The following is a 22138-nucleotide window of genomic DNA, read 5'->3' on the forward strand; positions in this document are numbered from 1 at the left end:
CAAATAGGAACAGGAGTACGTCAAGGCTGTATATTGTCACCCTGTTTATTTAACTTATATGCAGAGTACATCATGAGAAACGCTGGGCTGGAAGAAGCACAAGCTGGAATCAAGATCAACGGGAGAAATATCAATAACCTCAGGTATGCAGATGACACCACCCTTCTGGCAGAAAGAGGAACTAAAGAGCCTCTTGATGAAGGTGAAAGAGGAGAGTGAAAAAATTGGCTTGAAGCTCAACATTCAGAAAACTAAGATCATGGCATCCGGTCCTATCACTTCATGACAAATAGATGGGAAACAGTGGCAGACTTTATTTTGGAGGGTTCCAAAATCACTGCAGATGGTGACTGCAGCCATGAAATTTAAGGACGCTTACTCCTTGGAAGGAAAGTTATGACCAACCTAGACAGCATATTGAAAAGCAGAGACATTACTCTGCCAACTAAGGTCTGTCTAGTGAAGGCAATGGTTTTTCCAGTAGTCATGTATGGATGTGAGAGTTGGACTGTGAAGAAAGCTGAGCGCTGAAGAACTGATGCTTTTGAACTGTGGTGTTGGAGAAGACTCTTGAGAGTCCCTAGGACTGCAAAGAGATCCAACCAGTTCATTCTAAAGGAGATCAGTCCTGGGTGTTCTTTGGAAGGACTGATGCTAAAGCTGAAACTTCAGGACTTTGGCCACCTCATGCAAAGAGTTGACTCAATGGAAAATACCCTGATGCTGGGAGGGACTGGGGGCAGGAGGAGAAGGGGACGACAGAGGATGAGATGGCTGGATGGTATCACTGACTTGATGGACGTGAGTTTGAGTGAACTCCAGGAGTTGGTGATGGACAGGGAGGCCTGGCGTGCTGTGATTCATGGGGTCACAAAGAGTTAGACACGACTGAGCAACTGAACTGAACTGAACTGAACTGAAAAAGAATACCTTTGAATCAGTTCTGATGAGGTAGATGAAACTGGAACCTATTATACAGAGTGAAGTAAGCCAGAAAGAAAAACACAAATACTAACACATATATGGAATTTAGAAAGATGGTAATGATAACCCTTTATGCGAGACAGCAAAAGAGTCAGATGTATAGAACAGTCCTTTGGACTCTGTGGGAGAGGGCAACAGCGGGATGATATGGGAGAAGGGCACCGAAACATGCAAATTATCACATGTGAAACAAATCACCAGTCCAGGTTTGATGCATGATACAGGGTGCCTGGGGCTGGTGCACTGGGATGACCCAGAGGGATGGGATGGGGAGGGAGGTGGGAGGGGGATTCAGGATGGGGAACACATGTACACCCATGGTGGATTCATGTCAATGCATGGCAAAACCAATACAATATTGTAAAGTAAAATAAATAAATAAAACTGAGATAAAAAAAAAAAAGAATCACCTGGAGAACATATTCAAGTGCAGATTCTTGTCCCAAGATAATCTTGGTAGCTCTGATGAGGAATGTGCTATTTTATAAATATGCCATAGAAGCACAAAACTGCTTCATCTCAGATTCTTAAAATAATGTATCTACTAAGTATGGCCTGAATTAAGAGTTAATATCCTTACTAATAAAAGCTCTTATAGAACAACAAAACCAACTGAACAGAACATAAAAGTGAACTAATATTTAAAAATGACATTTCACTAAATAAATACAAATGACTTAGGAACACAGAAATTAGCTTTATATTTAAAATAAATTGAGATGTAATTTTAAAGTACTTTATATTTACCAATTTGAATAGTAATAGCTAACACTTATTGATCACTGGTACTCTCTGTCAAACACTGTTCTGAGAGTCACTATATCTTCTAAGTAACTTGCCCAAAGTCTTACTTCTTACAGTTAATAAGTCTGAAATTGGATTTAAATCCAGGCAGTCTGGTCCCATCCTTTATGCTCTTAAACATTACATTATAATAACATATACTCAGTAAGGATGTGGGATACTAGACTTTTACATAGAGCTGAAAATATTAATATAATCTTTCTGGAAGGGATATGGCAGTATTAAAAGCCTCAAATATATGATAGTCTAACTCAGAAATTCCATTCCTGGAAATTATCCTAGTACTCATGATATATAACATACATTGAACATTTGTTATGTGCCATGAATTGTGTTAAGTGTTTCATGTGCATTATCCAATTTAATACTTATAAAATCTAAGAGGTAGGAATTATTTTAAGCCTCATTTTCCAAATGAGGAAACCGAGATGAATAAAGTGTAAATAACTGGTCCAAGTTAAAGTGTCCAAAAAACGGAGACGGATGAAATAAACTATGGTATAGCCAGATATAAGAACAATGTATTGGCATTAAAAAAATGAAATGGTAAAGAGTATGATGCATGCAACCTAGTCTCAAATAGCTCAGAAAGATTGTATATGTATATATAAAGATGTGTATATACATATATATATGTATGTGTACATATGTATACATGTATATCTATCTAGAGACCATGTATGAGTGAGAGAACATGTGTGCACACAAATGATAAAGTAACAGGATAAAAGGTTAACAATAAATGATGCCAATACTGCTGGCCCTTGGACTATCCTTTGAGTAACAAGGATATAGAGAAGCCTTAAAACTGCTTAAATCAGGCTTGTGACAACTTATCATTATTAAAGCGGCAAATCTCCGTAAAATAAGGCGTACTTACGAAGCAAAAGGAATTTTTAATACAGGATCTGCGTTGTCAACAGCAAGGCTCCCAGATTTAAAGTGAGGACTGAACTGTGTCAGATGATTTCGAAGAATTCCAACAGCAACTTGTGCATGTGGATCAAGACTAACTCTGAAAACATTAATTAAAATGTGGTTGATTTTTAGGAGTAATTTATTCAAAATTAACAGAATATGTAAAATATTTTAAAGTCAATAGCTTGAACTCTACCTGAATATAATAACACTTCCTGGAGACAAATTTTCAAATTCTATTTCTTGAATATATTCATTGGGTCCTTTTGTAGTAACTCCAGCTTGCTTAACAATTTTACTTTCATTGAGCTTGAAAAAAAAATATAAAACCAGTCAATAAATAAGTCTAATGTCCTTAAAATGTTAAATACAGTAGTGAGATGAGAGTCCGAAGTACCTGAATATGTTCTCTAATTTCTACTGTGATGTTGGGTATTCCATTGATTGAATTAGCATCCTTCCTATAAGGTGCTGTATTTCTCTCAACAGTTCTAGCTTCAAGAACTACTTCTTCAATTTTGCCTAGGAATATATAAAAACTTTAACAAAATTTCACATTAAACCATCTGAAATTAAGAACTGCTAAAGGAGTTTTAAATCATTTAACTTAAAGCTGAATATATTAGCTAACTTAAAAAAAAGCAATCTGAGAGTAGATAATTCTACTTAACAAGCAGTTTTCATACATGCTTTTAAAAAATTAACAAAACTATTTAAAAGAGATGTCATCAAGTAATAATAGTTTAGCTCTGGGAAACAATGTGAAACCTTCCTAATATTGACAGGAGAGAAAGTAGATCACTTGAAAGGCTTACATTTTAAAAATGGAATATTTCAAAGACACAAAAGGCAGGGAAAAGTTAAACATCCAGATCCCACTACCTCGTTTAAGAAAATATTCCAAACCCAACCGATGTCCCTGTGCTCCCTTTCTTTCCCTTCAGAGGTAACCACTACCTGAAGGCTGGTCTGCATTGATCCTGTGCATTTTTACTACACATACATGTTTCCCTAAGCCCTGTATACTATTCTCCATATTTCCAAGTTTATGTGAGTGGATTCAAGTTAAAGATACACTTCTGCAACTTCCTTTCTATTGAATAACACTGTAGTTTTTCAAATTTATTTATACTGCTATGTTAGCTCTACCTCATTTATTTCAAATGCCAAAGAGTATTCCACTGTATGAGTGTACCAAAGTGTATTCATTTAACCACCATTGTCATTATTTTTCCTCTATTATAAATAATGTTACAATAAATATTTTTGTGCATATTTCCTAGTGGAAGTGCAGGAGACTTTCTCAGATACATACCTGGGAATAGAACTGCTAGATCAAAGGATATATAAAACTGAAACTTTATTACTTAAATAATTTGAACTTTAAGCTGTTAATCTGATCATGAAAGACCTGATCCAGAAATCTACTTCTGAAAATATATACTAAGAAAATTATTCAAAACAAAAAGATTATTCCTAGTGTATAATCAAATCTTAAAGAACACTGCTAAACACACACATAAATGTTAAAAATGGAATGCTAACATAATATAAAACATTCAGCATAATGAAAATCACAATTATGTAGACTGACAAAATGGAAAATGTTTTAAGAATGATCACTGATCAAAAACAAAACAAAACAAAACCCTGAGATATTACTGTATACACTGAGTGCAACCATGCAAAACTATATATGTATATTAGCAACAACCAGATGAGGTTACTGAATATAAACTTGTGAACAGTTTAAAAAAAAGCAATAGACATTTAACCCTAAAACTATTCAAGTTGGTAACTTCTAAAAAGGGGAGTTATGAATATTTTGCAATTAGCAACAAATACAGAATATGATCATTTTTGTGAGAAGCTTCATTCACTCAATTAGTCAACGGACTTGGACAGCTGCTATATGCACAGGAGCATGTTATGCCATAATATATTATATAAAATATAAATAAGGAAATTAAATACACATATCTAGAAAACAATCAAGTAATAATAAGTATATACCTCAAGGATGCATTTTATAATGTCTGAGTGATACAGAGACTATAATTGCTATATGCTCAGAGGACAGAGAGTTTACTGAGTACTTAGAGAAGGCTTCTCAAAGGAGGTGAAACTTTAGTCCTTGAAAGATGTAAAGAATTCATAAATAAGTAGGAGTAAGGCGATGGCACCCCACTCCAGTACTCTTGCCTGGAAAATCCCATGGACGGAGGAGCCTGGTAGGCTGCAGTCCAGGGGGTCGCGAAGAGTCGGCCACGACTGAGCGACTTCACTTTCACTTTTCACTTTCATGCACTGGAGAAGGAAATGGTAACCCACTCCAGTGTTCCTTCCTGGAGAATCCCAGGGATGGGGGAGCCTAGTGGGCTGCCGTCTATGGGGTAACACAGAGTCAGACACGACTTAAGTGACTTAGCAGCAGCAGCAGCAGCAGCAAGGCTACTTAGGGAGCAGTGGAAATATCTATTTGGTTGAAACAGATGAGGATGGATTATAAAGTGCCTTAAATATTAAACTATTTTCCATTTTGGTTTATATATGTAAATATATGTATACATATACAGAAACACTTGGACACACATACAAATATATATGTATATACATATGTACATGAATATACATATAAATCTAGCTGGATGTAGAAGAAATACATGTTCATTTATATAAATTAGGAGGTAGGAAAAGGTATTAGGATGAAAATAAAATCACAACTCAAAAAATGTTAACATTTAACAATATTTCCAGGTTTTGCTCCATGTAGTAAAAATACAAGTTATCAAAAATTTGTAATTCTTTTTCTTAACTACATCTACACTTGCACTGTGTTACAATATATATGACACGTAAAAACAATTTAATAATATTTATTATTATTAACAATTTAACAATATAATACAACCAAAACAACATTTTTTAGATCACATTACCAGGGATGCACATTTGAGGCACTTCCTTGCTGTAAAATGAAGTCTTGGGATTCCTGAAAGCAGTTCTAGAAACAGATACGACTGACTGATGGATACTGGGTGAATGTCTGGTTACAGCCACTATGTCTGCATCAACTTGATCCACATACACCTGAGAAACAGAGAGAAAACACATTAGTGCTCGAACTGGAAAGACTCTAAAACTGAACCTTGAGAAAGGAACCTAGAAAATGTAGCTTCTTGCCTGAATAAAACCCTTGGCTCCAAGCTCTTGGTGAAGTTTATTGATAGCACACCTGGCCGCAATAATGCCACTTTGGGAGTTCACTTCACCAGCGTTGGATGGTGATGCTGCAGGATTCCATTTCGTGTAAAACCGCTCTTCAGAAACTACTGAAATCTGAACAAAATAAAAACTTAGCTATGTGCATGTTTTAATTACAATGAGAAATTTTGGTAAAAATGATCAGTGTGGGGCCTCGTGGGTTTTAAAAAACAACACATAAACAAACCTGGTGAGGCACTAATTCGTCATAGCCTTTAGTACTACCGCTAGCACAACACGCCATGGAGACAATCGTGGTGCTTGGGAGAGCGTCATACGCTGACCTATGCTACAAAAGAGTAAAACAACACAAGCTTATTTTCTTTCAATGCAAAGTGCCATGCTATAGCCCAATGACGTAAAAGGGTAAGTGCAGAATGTACATAAGTACCTTCTGAAGATGTATTCATTTGCTTTAAGACAAATGACAAACCACTCAAAAACCTTTAAATCACAATCATTTATAAATCTAAGGCACTATTTGGAGGTACTGTGGATATTACTGCCATTAAACAGCAGAGAACTAAACATCAAAACATTTAGCGAAATAAGTAAATACAAGAAACAGGATAGACGCTTACCACAATAGGACACTCGTTATCATGGGTGATATCCATAAACAGGGCATGTGCAATAGCTGGCACTAAAGGCCTCAAACAGGGCTGAACAAAGGATCCAACAGGTTCTCCTCCGTATCGGTAAACTAATCTGCCCTCTTCATGGCTATCGTATGCACTCATTGCCTCTGCAAAGCATTACAGAGTATTTTAACAATCTTCATTAGCAATGTCCAAAAAGAGATTAGATTTTGTATTGTGACTGACTTTCAAAAACAGACCACAAAAATATTATCAAAAATAATTTAAAAAAATCAAAAAAAAAATTATCAAAAATAAAACTGATTTAAACATTTAAACAAATGTCCATCAGTTTAAATGACAAAAAAGTCTTTTCTGCAACTTAACCAGAGAAATGGCTCATGCAGTAAAAAAGGAATATATGCTGCTTATTAGGATGTTGGTTACATAAAATCTATGGAGAAAAATCTCAAGATTACATCATTTAGGCAGATAGAGATGAAAAACAGATTTATATATTTTCAACAACAAAAAAGTGATTTTGTTCAAGTCATCAATTCGTTCCATTGGTCTTTCAAGTTAAAATGAGATATCTTACCCCAAAGTAGAAATTTTCACTAATGAAAACAGACTCAGTTATATTAAGCAATTTTGAGTAGAATATTTAAAAGAACAATAACTATGTTGAACATTGTTAAACACTGTACATAAAGCTATTAAATGCCTTTTAATCTACTTAAACAAAAACTGAAGCTTTTAGATGGGAAAAACACTTTCAATGAGCCTACCTCTTATTAAGGAACTAATGCCCAGTCTAGTAACAAAGACATTGTCCAGGTCTTCACTTCCTGTGAACAGTTCAGCTACTACATATAAATTGGGTTGCAATTTCCTAGCAGCATCCAACATGTACTGCAAAAAGCACAGTCACAAATGTAACAGAAAGAGAAAAGCAAGATGGTGTGGGGGAAGGAGAGGAGGCAAGACTAGGCACAGATTTGACACAGGAAAATACCATGTAGCAAGACAAAATGGAAATCCAAGAGAATTTCCAAATAAATTTAATTGTGCATAAGTAAGAAAAGATAAAATGGACCAAAACATACAGGAAACAAAAGAATGTATAAAGCGAATATAACAGTTAAAAAGGAAGATTAGATTTTGCAGATGGGACACAAAAGGGGGAAAAAAAGGAAGAAGAAAAATGTTAGTGTCACTTAAAAAATGTAAACCATAGTACTGCAATTCTGCTAGGCTTTCCAAACCCTATTTTATATTTTGTTTTTAATATCTCTAATTAGCCTATTAATTTCCAGGCCCTTGACTAAACTATAAATGATAAATTCCCTGCTGGTGCATCATTTAGCTATTGTAAAGGTTAGGTCTGACTAGACTGAAGCCAGTTTTTCCTGAAAATGATAATAAATTCCTTTTTTTTCCCCTGGCCATGCTATGTGGCTTGCTGAATTTTTGTTCACTGACCAGGGACTGAACGCAGGCCACGGCAGTGAAAGCACTGAGTTCTAACCATTGGACTGCCAAGGAATTCCCCAAAACTTCTAATCAGAAATAAGATCAGTTCAAAAAAAATTTTTGAACATTTGCACAAAGGCTAATACTTGAAATTCTAACACATAAGACCCTAGAGGTTTTTTAAACTTAAATTTTAGTAGTCTAAGTTTTGCTATAATGTTATAACCATCTTACAAATGTATTGCTAAAGGCATACATTAAAAAAAAAACTCTGCCTTTTTTTGAAGCTAAAAATGTTCTACTACCTTAACTAATGTTCATTAAATTCTTCCAAATCAAAGCAATTTTTCATCACAGGACTTGAAACATATGCATTATAATACTGCTTTAAAATGATAGAAATAGATGTTTTTCAGATAAGCACACATTTCCATAGAACACTAACTTGTCACTAGGAAAGTTCCAAAGATCTTACAAATAGGATGAAACTCTAAAGTGTTTACAAAGCTGTAAACATAAAAGATAATGCTATAAATTATATAAAATTTATAGCATTTATAGTATTATATAAAATTTAAAGCATTATCTTTTATGTTTCATAAAAGATAATATTATAAATGTTGGCATTGCTTAAGTTACTATAAAAAACCTGAAGAGGAACAGAAAATTTTTATGTTTACATTTACATATAATTATATTTCCATATGATAATGAAAATTGAATCAGTGAGACAAACTATCTTCAATATGCTGTAATGGTAGTGTTTAAATAATTATTATAATATGAAATAAGCTATATGACTTCACTGCTGCTAAGTCACTTCAGTCAGTGTCCGACTCTGTGCGACCCCATAGACGGCAGCCCACCAGGCTCCCCCGTCCCTGGGATTCTCCAGGCAAGAACACTGGAGTGGGTTGCCATTTTCTTCTCCAGTGCATGAAAGTGAAAAGTGAAAATGAAGTCACTCAGTCGTGTCTGACCCTCAGCGACCCCATGGACTGCAGCCTTCCAGGCTCCTCCATCCATAGGATTTTCCAGGCAAGAGGACTGGAGTGGGGTGCCATTGCCTTCTCCAATATGACTTCACAATGGCTACTAATTTATTGAAACTAACCTAATAATAAGAATAAGACAAATTAATATTTATATATTGTTAAATTATTAACAAGGTTAATTCTTTTAAAATATTAACATTAAAATATTAATAATATTTTAATAATATATATGGCAATATTGTTGTATGTGTATTATCAGAGACAATATAATGTCCCTAACTTAAATAAAAATATTAACTCATATGTTTTATAGCCCAGTACTTGATAATATCTGCATCAAAAAATTCTCAGAATTATGCAAATTATGCAAGTTTTAAAATACTACCACCATATTACTGTTAGCATTCAACAAGCAAAAGGAAACATGTATTTGTACACTCTCATTAAGGAAAGCTAGGAAAGAACACTGATTTCTTTAACATAGATGAATTATTTATCTGTACCTCTGCTACATGAAGAGGTGTTGAGTGACAATTATCAAGACGGACTCCCTGGAAATAAGTTGCGGTGATTTCTGTGTATTTTTTCATGTGTTCCCAGAGATAAGGACAGTCCTCTGGTTTTTTCCCATAGCGTAATTTAACACTGTCTCCCCAGCAAATAAGTTCTCTCCTTAGATAAACATCTGAACCTGTTAAAAAAGGAGCTTGCTTTCAATGGTTCGAGGAATAAAATGAAAATATTTATTTCAAGGAAAAACTGTTGTTTTAAAATGATATTTATTATTTCTAACACAAGCCATATATAGGTTAAAATTATATCTAAAATGGTATGGGATAAAGTTTTAAAAAATTGATAGTAATTTAGATCTCCTATCTATTTTGCTAAAACTGTACCTTATATTCTCTTCTAAAAATGTGTGCTTAATAGTAAAAATTCAAGATGCTTCTTAAGGGAAAACAGTAATAGTAATATCATGAGCCTTTAAAGCTATACCAAAACCATTTAAAGCTCCATCTCCACCTTGCTACCAATTTTTGGCAATATGTTACATTAAATCCATGGTGTAGAGCAAAGTGTCATTTTTCACTTCGAATGGTTGGAAAGGAGATGGCAGAGATACTTAAATGCAAAGCTACATTTTTTTTTTTTAAATGAGACTTCTGAATTAAATTTAATGTCATAAAAACAGGCTTCTGATTCTAAAATGTTAAAAAATAAATATATCGATAGGTCCCCTGCAAAATTATTCCTGGCAATGAAACAGCTATAAGAAATAAGAAGCTAGCATTAAGTAAGAGGGAATCTAAAAACAATTGTTTTCTAGTTTAACTGTCATTCAAATATCTTAAATACTCCTCTAGCTAATCAGTGAAAATATCTCTTACAGTAAACAGTTGTAATCATACAGGTTCAGATGGCTTTTTAAAGATGCAAATGGGTACATTTGTGTACAAATGAGTTGCCCAAATAAAATCTTCTGTAGAACCATAATATCAAATAGATATATGAGAACTCTTCTGTTTGAGGAGATAGGGGTAGAAAAGGAAAGAAGGAGAAAGAAGCTGAATCTCATTCTGTCAGTCCCTTCTCTTCTCTCAAACTGTATGCACCTCTGGCATCACCAATGAAACAATTTAAAAATCATTAGCCTACTTGGGGAACAAAATCAACAAACAATTTATATTCTGAGCTTGCCATGAACTTTTATTTCCCTGTCCATAGAGAAATTAACAAAAATGACATACCTGGTTCAGCAAAATTTCGAAGGGGATCATCTCCCATTACCCATCCATTATGTGCCATCAGAAAACAAGCTTTATTTGGGACATGAATCATTGATTCTTCTACAGAGAGGGATATGTCTTCAAAAGGGAAAGTAAAATATCTAGGGAAATACAATGAAGTATGAAATCCATAGAGAGAAATTCCTTGGAGAAAATCTGAATTAATACCATTAAAATTAAACTTTGTCCCTAATGAATAGAATAGATAAGATTAGTTTGACACCATTTATAAGAAATAAGAAATAAACTTCAATACAGGTGAAAAAATCATCAGACATTTTGAGTAAATCTAGCAGGATTTGAGAAATTGAGTTAGTATTATAGTATATCTGATTAACATTCTAAGTAATAACTTTAAAAATCTCATAGAATGACTAAGAAAATCATCTAAGTATTGACATTATTTTGCAAAAGTTTTTACTATGCTTCAGTTGCCTAATCTCTGCTGTACATTACTTATAAGGAGCTAAATACTTGCTTAATTTGCTTAACAGTGAAATTATTAGTAAGTATGCAGTCCTCCAGAAACATGAATATAAATGATTAAAAACTGGTTCATACTGATGATAGTTTCTCTAACTAAAGACTTGCCTAACAAAATTAATTAATATTAAGCCTACTTACCAGATCAAAACTGCTATTTCAATTTAAGAAACTTACTGGGTCACACATTCAAGAAAATTCAAATTTAGGTTAATTTGAAGAATTTAGTACAATTTCAATTTTTAACCTTTCATGAGAAGAAAACAAAAATGGAATACCTGGTAACCAAAGGATGTTTTCTAGTAACAGGTCCTAGTTTAGGTCCATGGCCAGCCAGTCGTTCATAAAACACATTTCCCAAAAGGCAATTGACTGCCTAGAAAACATGAACTTATGTCAATAACAACAAAAAACAGTATTAACACTCAAAGAAAAACAGCAGTTCAAAAGAAGTAGGTAAAACCTGTTCTTGATGATAGTTAATGAGTTGATGCTTCTCTGAATTTAATTCCTCAATTCTCTTCCTGAACCAATTGCAGCATTCATTAATTGCGGCTGGCCCATTGCTTGAAGTACATAAAGGAATATGAACATTATTTAATGGTTCTACAAACTCTACATTAAAAATTTTTCTAATATGGGTCACAGAAACTTAGGACCTTAATTAAGACTTAAGAAATTTTCCAGTTGTATACATTTTTACCACAAAAGGGGAAATGTCATGTGGTGGAAGTAGTAATTATAGTGAATTACTTTATTTCATTTTTTATTCAGGCTGTTAACAAATAGCATAAAAATAATACCATAAATGTAATCAGAATAGTCATAAAGGTTTACAAGCAATATTATTCTTTAGTATGTAGTAAAATATAAAACGTACTCATGTGGTATGAAAGTTGCTAGAGCAACATTCATATCTACAGTGCAGCCAAGCCGTCTGTATTCAGGATCCTGAATTATCTTAAGGTGGTGATCTGGATCAGGCCTTGTTGCTTTCCTATTTTCTGAAAGAAAGAAAATATTATATCTTAAATGCAGATATATATAAGGAGATTCTAACTGTTACTTATTTCATATTTTTATTGTTTTTTTTCTTAGAAAATAAAAGAACTATTTATTTCATAAGCATTCCTTCCTACCTCCCTATGTATCCTTCTGCAAAAACCTAACACACACACACACACACGCACGCACACACACACACACACACGGAAGGAAAGAGAGAGGCGGTGTTGGGTAAAGAGGAGAGACAGATGCTGACTGGGGCAAAAAAACAACACTGTAGAAGAAAAATGCAGCAATTCCTACCAGTTCAACCCCAGTCCCACCTTTCTGCTTCAATTAGCATTCAGGTATTCTATACATTTTTTAGGGCACTAAAGATGTTCAGTTCGTTCGCTCAGTCATGTCCGACTCTGCGACCCCATGAATTGCAGCACGCCAGGCCTCCCTGTCCATCACCAACTCCCAGAGCTTATTCAAACTCATGTCCATTGACTCAGTGATGCCATCCAACCATCTGGTCCTCTGTCGTCCCCTTCTCCTCCCACCTTCAATCCTTCCCAGCATCAGGGTCTTTTCCAATGAGTCAGTTCTTTGCATCAGGTGGCCAAAGTATTGGAGTTTCAGCTTCAACATCAGTCCTTCCAATGAATATTCAGGACTGATTTCCTTTAGGATGGCCTGGTTGGATCTCCTTGCAGTCCAAGACTCTCAAGAGTCTTCTCCAACACCACAGTTCAAAAGCATCAATTCTTCGGCGCTCAGCTTTCTTTATAGTCCAACTCTCACATCCATACATGACTACTGGAAAAACCATAGCCTTGACCAGATGGACCTTTGTTGGCAAAGGAATGTCTCTGCTTTTTAATATGCTGTCTAGGTTGGTCATAACTTTTCTTCCAAGGAGCAAGCATCTTTTAATTTCATGGCTGCGATCACCATCTGTAGTGATTTTGGAGCCCCCCAAAATAAAGTCTGACACTGTTTCCATTGTTTCCCCATCTATTTCCCATGAAGTGATGGGACCAGATGCCATGATCTTTGTTTTCTGAATGTTGAGCTTTAAGCCAGCTTTTTCACTCTCCTCTTTCACGTTCATCAAGAGGCTCTTTAGGTCTTCTTTGCTTTCTGCCATAAGGGTGGTGTCATCTGCATATCTGAGGTTACTGATATTTCTCCCATTGATCTTGATTCCAGCTTATGCTTCTTCCAGCCCAGCGTTTCTCATGACGTACACTGCATAGAAGTTAAATAAGCAGGGTGATTATATACAGCCTTGATGTACTCCTTTTCCTATTTGGAACCAGTCTGTTGTTCCATGTCCAGTTCTAACTGTTGCTTCCTGACCTGCATACAGGTTTCTCTAGAGGCAGGTCAGGTGGTCTGGTATTCCCATCGCTTTAAGAATTTTTCACAAGTTTGTTGTGATCCACACAGTCAAAGGCTTTGGCATAGTCAATAAAGCAGAAATAGGTGTTTTTCTGGAACTCTCTTGCTTTTTCCATGATCCAACGGATGTTGGCAATTTGATCTCTGATTCCTCTGCTTTTTCTAAATCCAGCTTGAACATCTGGAAATTCATGGTTCACATACTGTTGAAGCCTGGCTTGGAGAATTTTGAGCATTACTTTACTAGTGTGTGAGATGAGTGCAATTGTGTGGTAGTTTGAGCATTCTTTGGCATTGCCTTTCTTTGGGATTGGAATGAAAACTGACCTTTTCCAGTCTTGTGGCTGCTGTTGAGTTTTCCAAATGTGCTGGCATATTGGGTGCAGCACTTTCACAGCATCATTTAGGGTTTGAAAGAGCTCAAATGGAATTTCATCACCTCCACTATCTTTGTTTGTAGTGATGCTTCCTGAGGCCCACTTGACTTCACATTCCAGGATGTCTGGCTCTAGGTGAGTGATCACACCATTGTGGTTATCTGGGTCATTTTTGTATAGTTATTCTGTGTATTCTTGCCACCTCTTAATATTTTCTGCTTCTGTTAGGTCCTTACCATTCTGTCCTTTATTGTGCCCATATTTGCATGAAATCTTCCTTTGGTATCTCTGATTTTCTTCAAGAGATCTCTAGTCTTTTCCATTCTATTGTTTTCCTCTATTTCTTTGCATTGATTGCTGAGGAAGGCTTTCTTATCTCTTCTTGCTATTCTTTGGAAGTCTGCATTCAAATTGGTATATCTTTCCTTTTCTCCTTTGCTTTTTGCTTCTCTTCTTTTCTCAGCTATATGTAAGGCCTCCTCAGGCAACCATTTTGCCATTTTGTGTTTCTTTTTCTTGGGGATGGTCTTTATCCCTGCCTCCTGTCCAATGTCACGAACCTCCATCCATAGTTCTTCAGGTACTCTATCAGATCTAATCCCTTAAATCTATTTGTCACTTCCACTGTGTAATCATAAGGGATTTGATTTAGGTCATACCTGAATGGTCTAGGGTTGATGGTACACATTTACTTAAGGATGTTGATGGTATACATTTTCTTCCCAGGTGCTACCAAAGACACTAACTTTAGGAGTTCTTTTTCCTCAAAGATTGCTTTCTATTTTAAAAAGTAAGTCTTATTAACAACTTGACTTTCTCTGAAAGAAGCAGACAAGTTTGTTTTTATATTTTTTCCGTTTCACCAACTAGCATTCTTCTCTTACATAATAATAAAAAATGAAAAAAGTAAATAAATGCTTTGTAGGGAGAGTTTTCATTCTTATTCTGAACTTGTTTCTAGTAAGTCAGTGGAGGATTGCCTCCACTGGGTTTGATTTTACTTTAATTAATTAATATCTGGCTTATTCTAAATGAAATGGCTTATAAAAGCACAAAGTAAGATAAAGAATAAATAGATTTAAAGATGTAGTTTCTGAGGTTAATTTGGAAGAGTAACATACACGAAAAATGCCAAGAAGTGTTTAAAAAAGAGGTAAAACTACACAATCCGTGTATATTATAAAAGTCTTTCGTATTGCTAGAGTATAAGACAGATCAGTGGAATAGCACAGATAACAGGGCCATGAATATTCAGTATATGATTATACATTATGAAGTATTATGGTGGTATCCCAAACCAGTTTCAAAGGATGGAATATCAACCCAGTATCACTTTTTAAAATTAAATAAAGTTAATGTCTTCTTTATATAAATTCCAGGTCTATTAAATATTTAAAAGTAAACTGTAAATAAGATTATCAGAATGTTGTTTGAAGGTCTATGCACAATGTGAAATTAGAAGCCATAAAAGAAAAGATCAATAAATTTGGTTACAGTGAGGAGAGAAAACCACCATCAACAAGGATTAAAAGATCAACAGCATAATAGGAGGATATAGCTGAGGCCACTATAGTAAGGAACCACCAGTAATAATAAGTCAATATGAAAAAGATGAGCAACCCAACAGAAAAATATGGGAAGAACATTAATATGCAATTATTGGAAGAATTATAAATGGCTAATTAAAACATGAAAAGATGTTTCATTCATAACCAAAGAAATATAAATAAAAATAATGAATATTTTGCCTATTGACAAAGATTAAATGGTAGCTAATGTTGGTGATGTTACAGTTAGTGATAACATAAACTGGTACAATTTGTATTGAAAAGCAATTTGACAACATCTATTACAAATTTATCATTAAATTTGTATACTCTTTGACCCATGAATTCTGCCTAATAATTTGTCCTACTGATTTAGTCAGAAAGCCAGTAAAGTTAACATGCACAAGGATTTATTTTCTATAGTATCACTTGTAAGAATATAAATTCCTCTAGATCCAGGGTTTGCTACATTCACCTCTGAATCCCCCTACCTGGATCAGTGCCTCGCACATAATAGGTGATTCAATAAAAATGTATTAAATGAATGAATGAGAAATGAACTACAAATAACCTATCAAAATGGTTAAAAGGAATTCAAGTACTTTAACACAGTATATTGCTATCTAGAAGTTAAAAAGAAATAATTAGCTGTAATAAGATCATGTTGTCAACTAAAAGAACAACTTGTTAAACAGTCTGTATACTGCAGTCTTATTTATGTGTATAAAATAGATATAAAACTTATGAATGTAATTTATATGTACCTAACTATATAAAACTGGAATTTCTTTCAAAAAAGAGTCTGAAAAGAAACACAAGAGACTATTAAATAATAGTTCCTTCTAGTAAGTAGATTTTGGAGGAGAGGAAGTTACACATTCCATTTATTATATATTTGTATTATTTGGCTTTTTTTCTTTACTGTGTGCATACATAATTGTAAATAAATAATACAGTTTATAAACATCAGAGGAAAGGGAAAATGGAGGCACTTCAGTAAGATAAAACATGAAGGAAAGATAATATAAAAAAATACATGTATTAAGATGTTACACAAATGTGAAAGCTGGAAGAGTGAACCTGACCCGAAGCTTCCAGGGCCTCAAATCATAATGACTTTGACTTTGAAGGCAGTATTTCTGGGCCTTACTCAAGCTCAACTTTCTGGATATTTTAAGAGCCTTCAAAGATTCTTGCTCTTAGGTTGTCCTATACCAATTGTAGATATATTCTTTATTATTTCTCTAATTAGCTTCCTAAAAAATCCTAATTTCTCTTTTGGCATGGTTTTTCCTATCCTACTTTATTAGGGACACAGAGATTAACTTCTCAAGGTTAATTATGTCCTTAATTGGAGATTTGTTTCTTTACCTTTGCTACTGGCTAGTATCTGAGTCAGTCTCACTAGTAATTAGGTGGTCTTAATGGTGCATACGGAGAAGGCAATGGCACCCCACTCCAGTACTCTTGCCTGGAAAATCCCATGGACGGAGAAGCCTGGTGGGCTGCAGTCCATGGGGTCGCTAAGAGTCAGACAGGACTGAGCGACTTCACTTTCACTTGTCACTTTCATGCATTGGAGAAGAAAATGGCAACCCACTTCAGTGTTCTTGCCTGGAGAATCCCAGGGACGGGGGAGCCTGGTGGGCTGCCGTCTATGGGGTCGCACAGAGTCGGACACGACTGAAGCGACTTAGCAGCAGCAGCAGCAATAGTGCATATGTGAATGCTAAATTGTTTCAGTCGTGTCTGACCTTTTGCGACCCTGTGGACTGCAGCCCGCCAAGCTCCTCTGTCCATGGGATTTTCCTGGTAACAATATTGGAGTGGGTTGCCATGCCCTGCTCCGGGAGATCTTCTTGACCCAGGGATGGTACCCATGTCTCTTATATCTCCTGCATTGGCAGGTGGTATCTTTACGAATAATGCCACCTGGGAAGCCCAGTGTTAATGGTAGGTACCATCAACTACAACTTAGCTAAGTTAACTGAGGTACCATCAACTACCTCAGTTAAGATTCCTACATTAGCCAACAGAAAACAATCACATCTCTCAGTTTTGAAGCCTGTTTTGAGTTTTTGGCAGCTGAAATAATCTGTTCTATTTACCTGCCATGTTAAACATTCATTTAACAAATGTAATATTGAGCTGTATGGTATTCTGAGCATTGTGCTAAGGAATCAATATAAGAAGCAGTCCCCAAGGGAAATAATTGTGTATTATGAAAGAACTGATGCTTTTGAACTGTGGTGTTGGAGAAGACTCTTGAGAGTCCCTTGGACTGCAAGGAGATCCAACCAGTCCATCCTAAAGGAAATCAGTCCTGAATATTCATTGGAAGGACTGATGCTGAAGCTGATACTCCAATACTTTGGCCACTTGATGTGAAGAACTGACTCATTGGAAAAGACCCCGATGCTGGGAAAGACTGAAGGTGGGAGGAGAAGGGGACGACAGAGGACGAGATGGTTGGATGGCATCACTGACTAGATGGACATGAATTTGAGTAGGCTCCGGGGATTGTGATGGACAGGAAGGCCTGGGGTGCTGCAGTCCATGGGGTCGCAAAGAGTCGGACACAACTGAGCGACTGAACTGAACTGAATGACATGGCCTTTAAAGATTTCTGCTAACTCACAGATAGCCTCCAGAATCATAGTGTTAGAGCATCAGAAACAACACAAATATCATATAATAATAACAGATTTAATACTGTGTTAACTAAGAGAAGAGTAATACTAAATTTCTTAAAATTGATGGTAACATTCTAGTGTATAACCTTTACCTTGTGTAAGAAGTCCTCTAAATTGCTCGACTGCTTTGTGAACATCTACTTGGAAAAATTCCCAGAGTTGAGTCTTTGGAAAAATATCCTCCCAAATTACTTTTCGAATGCACTGAAAAATATTAAGTTAGAACACATATTTAAAATCATTTTACTAAGTATTATTTAGCACCTTAAAAGACAGGTTCTAAATGATCTTCAAAAAGACATTTAATTTATATTTTAGAAATTGTGTACTAAAAGTGTGGTATTCCTATATACATACTGACATTCATTTGATGGTCATTTTCGATCAAAGCAGGTACTCCTCTGTCTTTGTATTTCCCTTCTGCAACATCACAGGATAAGTGCCAAAGTGCTCTGTCTAAGACCCAGGCAGGTTTTAAGTGTGGGGAATTCACAAGGTTATATGCACTTTCTGGATGTTCCTGGAGCCATCTACTATTAGCAGCTTAAAGAAAAAGGAAACATAAAGGATTATCATGTAATTAGACTGAGGTTAAGATTAAAGCTGAAATACAATATCAACATCTATCACTCATTTTCTTATATGTTAGATATCAATATTTTATAATGATACTGTAGTGGTATGAAAACAACTTTTTGGTTGTGGTATCCTACCATCTATTTTACCATACATTTTTCTTTTCTGTTGTAGGAGTTTTTAACTGACAGTAAATAGGATCAACACTGATTCATTATATCATCATATAACATATTTACTATTATGGTGGGAGTTAAGAAGGGTCTTGTCCTCTGCCTGTCTTGATGGTCCTTAGGAGAACAATGTTTTGGAATGCTCCTTCTAAACCCAAAGGACCTCGTTCCCTTTATGGCAGAAAGTTACCTGCATCTTCAACTCTGGTTTAGGCTTCTCAGTGTCTGGCTGTTCAGTTGTAGGGCAGGAAAAGAGCCCCTGAAATGTACTCTCTCTTGAAGCTCCTCCTTCTTACTTCTGGTCTTCTAAGTGAGAGACCTTTCTTTGGCCCCATCTAACTCTAGATTATGCCTCTTAACCATCTTTTGGATGTAAAATGTCATTTATATTTTTCCCCCTGCATATCATGTCTTATTTTGTTGTCTGAGGGGGGAGGGAGGTGAGATTCTTTCTTCTGGATCTTGAAATATGCTGTATCTCCCCAAAGCTACGAATACAAACACACATCATATCTAAATACAGTTATTTTCCTAAGTTCTGCAGCATCTATTAGTATCAAGACCAAACAACCTACATCTACTGCTTCTACTCTCTCCCCACACTCTCATTCTTCTTCCCACCACAGTCTGCTCCCGTATTCACTCAACCATTCACTCAATCTGTGTGCTGTGGAAGCTCTACCCCAGTTGCTCTACTCCAGGCAGATGTGGCCAATATGGCAATGCCCTCTCCTCCCAACTCCTTGTCTAGGGTGAGTTTCATTCTGGGAGGCAAAGGCTGCCTGTTTCTCACTCCCTCTAGCTCCAAGCTGTAAAAGCTCTATTCCAGGTTGCAGGCAGAGAAAACCTTGACTCTTTTCCTTCACCAAATTCCAATGTGTAGGGTAACTGTCCTACTCGAGCTGTGGGGGGCCCAGAATACTGGGGCTCTATTTGCCCCCGAGACCTGGAGCTTGCTCATAGGGAGGAGGTTCCACATGGGAGGGACAACCAAGAAGATCAGAGACTGACACCTCCTGCCTGAACACAGTCAGAATGGCTGCCCCAGGACAAGTGGGCAGTGGCACAGGTGTTCTGCTCAAGAGGCATGACAGGCTATAAGGTTGAAGAGCTTTGCCTGAAAGGACTGAATTTATTAGGCAGGGTGAGTGGAGAACTCTGTGCCTAATGCTGTTGAAAATAATAGAGACCTTGATGAGGCGCAGTTAAGAGAATGCTAATAGCTCCATGATACAAGAAAAACATTAGAACGACCAGGAATTTCATAGAGAGAACCAGGGAAAGAGATTGCTGAGAAGAACCCTACTGGGACCACTGGCAACTATGGGGTTTGGGAAGGCTGGACGCGTGTGCTAGGCTGCACCCACTCAGGGGCATCCTAGAAGGACATTAGACTTAAAAGCCTAATGTCAAACCACAATGTGTCTCAAACCACATACACACCCATCAACACAGGACAGAAAGTCACTGCCGAAGGGACTTAAATACAACCTCTAACCAAACACTGAGTGAACAAAGAAGTACACCCTGACCCGAGGTGAGTTCTAGGAAGCCGGCATTAAAAACAAGTCACGTCACCTCTGGCAGTCTGGAAGACCTTGTGCATGCACAGGGCTAAGCCATCTTAGCAGTGGTCAGAGAGGGACTTCCAAGCTAACAGTTCAGGTTTATCTTTTTTCATCCTTTTATGGTCAAACTATTTGTATCTTTGGATTTAAAGTATGTCGCATGTAGACAGCATATATTTGAATTTTTTTTTTGACTCTGACAATACCTTCCTTCAAGATATTACTTTCAAGAGTCCCTAAGTCTTTGGCTTTCAAAATGTTTACTATGATGTGTCTGAGTGTGGTTCTCTTTTGTTTATGGTTCTTGGAGATCCCTGAGTCTTAGAATGTGTAAACTGATGCTGAAGGTTAAGAGGTTTTCAGTCATTAGTTCTTCAAGTATTTTTTCCATTCTTTCCTCTCCTTCTGGTATTTCCATGTCCCACATTCCACTGAAGCTCTGTTCATTTTTATCTTTTTTTCTTTCTGTTCTTTACATTGCATAGTCACTATTCACTAATCCTTTCTCCTGTCAACTCAAGTATACTGCTGAACAGCTGTAACTGAGTATTTCAGTTTGGTTATTTACTTTTCAATTTCAGAATTCTCATTTGGCTCTTAAAAATTTTTTTTTTATCTATTTATGATATTCTCTCTTTATGGGATATCATCATAAAATCCTCCTTTATAGCTTTAAGTTGGTTTCCTTTAGTTCTCTAAATACATTTATAATACTTGCTTTCAAGTCTGTTTCAAGCAGGACATCTGGGACTTCTCAAAGGTGATTTCTATTGCCTGATTTTTTCTTGTGTAAGGGTTGCACTTTGCTGTTTCTTTACATGTCTCAATTATTTGCTGGGTATTGGTAATTAGATAATATGATTGCAGAAAATCTGGATACTGATCCCATCCCCTCCAGGTCTTTTTAGTTGTTTGTCTGGAATATTTTAGGGAAGTCTACTTCCCCCACAGTGTGTAGCCTCTGAGGTAGTCTATTAAGCTGTCAAGTCTATTAAGCTGTCTATTAACATGTCCAGGCTATATATTGTCACCCTGCTTATTTAACTTATATGCAGAGTACATCATGAGAAATGCTGGGCTGGATGAAGCAAAAGCTGGAATCAAGATTGCTGGGAGAAATATCAATAACCTCAGATATGCAGATGACACCACTCTTATGGCAGAAAGTGAAGAAGAAGAAAAGGGCCTCTTGATGAAAGTGAAAGAGGAGAGTGAAAAAGTTGGCTTAAAACTCAACATTCAGAAAACGAAGATCATGGCATCTGGTCCCATCACTTCATGGTAAATAGATGAGGAAACAGTGGAAACAGTGTCAGACTTTATTTTTTTGGGCTCCAAAATCACTGCAGATGGTGACTGCACCCATGACATTAAAAGACACTTGCTCTTTGGAAGAAAAGTTATGACCAACCTAGACAGCATATTAAAATGCAGAGATATTACTTTGCCAACAAAGGTCCATCTAGTCAAAGCTCTGGTTTTTTGTGGTCATGTATGGATATGAGAGTTGGACTATAAAGAAAGTTG

General features: G+C 36.1%; 1 protein-coding gene across 3 annotated transcripts in view; it reads right to left on the minus strand.

Annotated features, from left to right (window-relative positions):
* AGL (amylo-alpha-1, 6-glucosidase, 4-alpha-glucanotransferase) overlaps positions 1–22138 on the minus strand; it is a 100491-nt gene that overhangs the window by 38696 nt on the left and 39657 nt on the right. For all 3 annotated transcript variants that reach the window (XM_006049778.4, XM_045166071.1, XM_006049777.4), the window contains exons 6-20: positions 18656–18837; positions 18387–18498; positions 12167–12290; positions 11750–11852; positions 11565–11662; positions 10765–10904; positions 9520–9707; positions 7337–7460; positions 6552–6715; positions 6158–6259; positions 5890–6045; positions 5646–5796; positions 3104–3228; positions 2903–3015; positions 2669–2803 (exon numbers count right to left, since the gene is read on the minus strand). In XM_006049778.4, the coding sequence (XP_006049840.2) occupies positions 2669–2803; positions 2903–3015; positions 3104–3228; positions 5646–5796; positions 5890–6045; positions 6158–6259; positions 6552–6715; positions 7337–7460; positions 9520–9707; positions 10765–10904; positions 11565–11662; positions 11750–11852; positions 12167–12290; positions 18387–18498; positions 18656–18837 (2017 nt within the window). The remainder of the gene's footprint in view (positions 1–2668; positions 2804–2902; positions 3016–3103; positions 3229–5645; positions 5797–5889; positions 6046–6157; positions 6260–6551; positions 6716–7336; positions 7461–9519; positions 9708–10764; positions 10905–11564; positions 11663–11749; positions 11853–12166; positions 12291–18386; positions 18499–18655; positions 18838–22138) is intronic.

This window comes from Bubalus bubalis, chromosome 6 (genome assembly GCF_019923935.1).
Source record: "Bubalus bubalis isolate 160015118507 breed Murrah chromosome 6, NDDB_SH_1, whole genome shotgun sequence".
Lineage (NCBI taxonomy): Eukaryota > Metazoa > Chordata > Mammalia > Artiodactyla > Bovidae > Bubalus > Bubalus bubalis.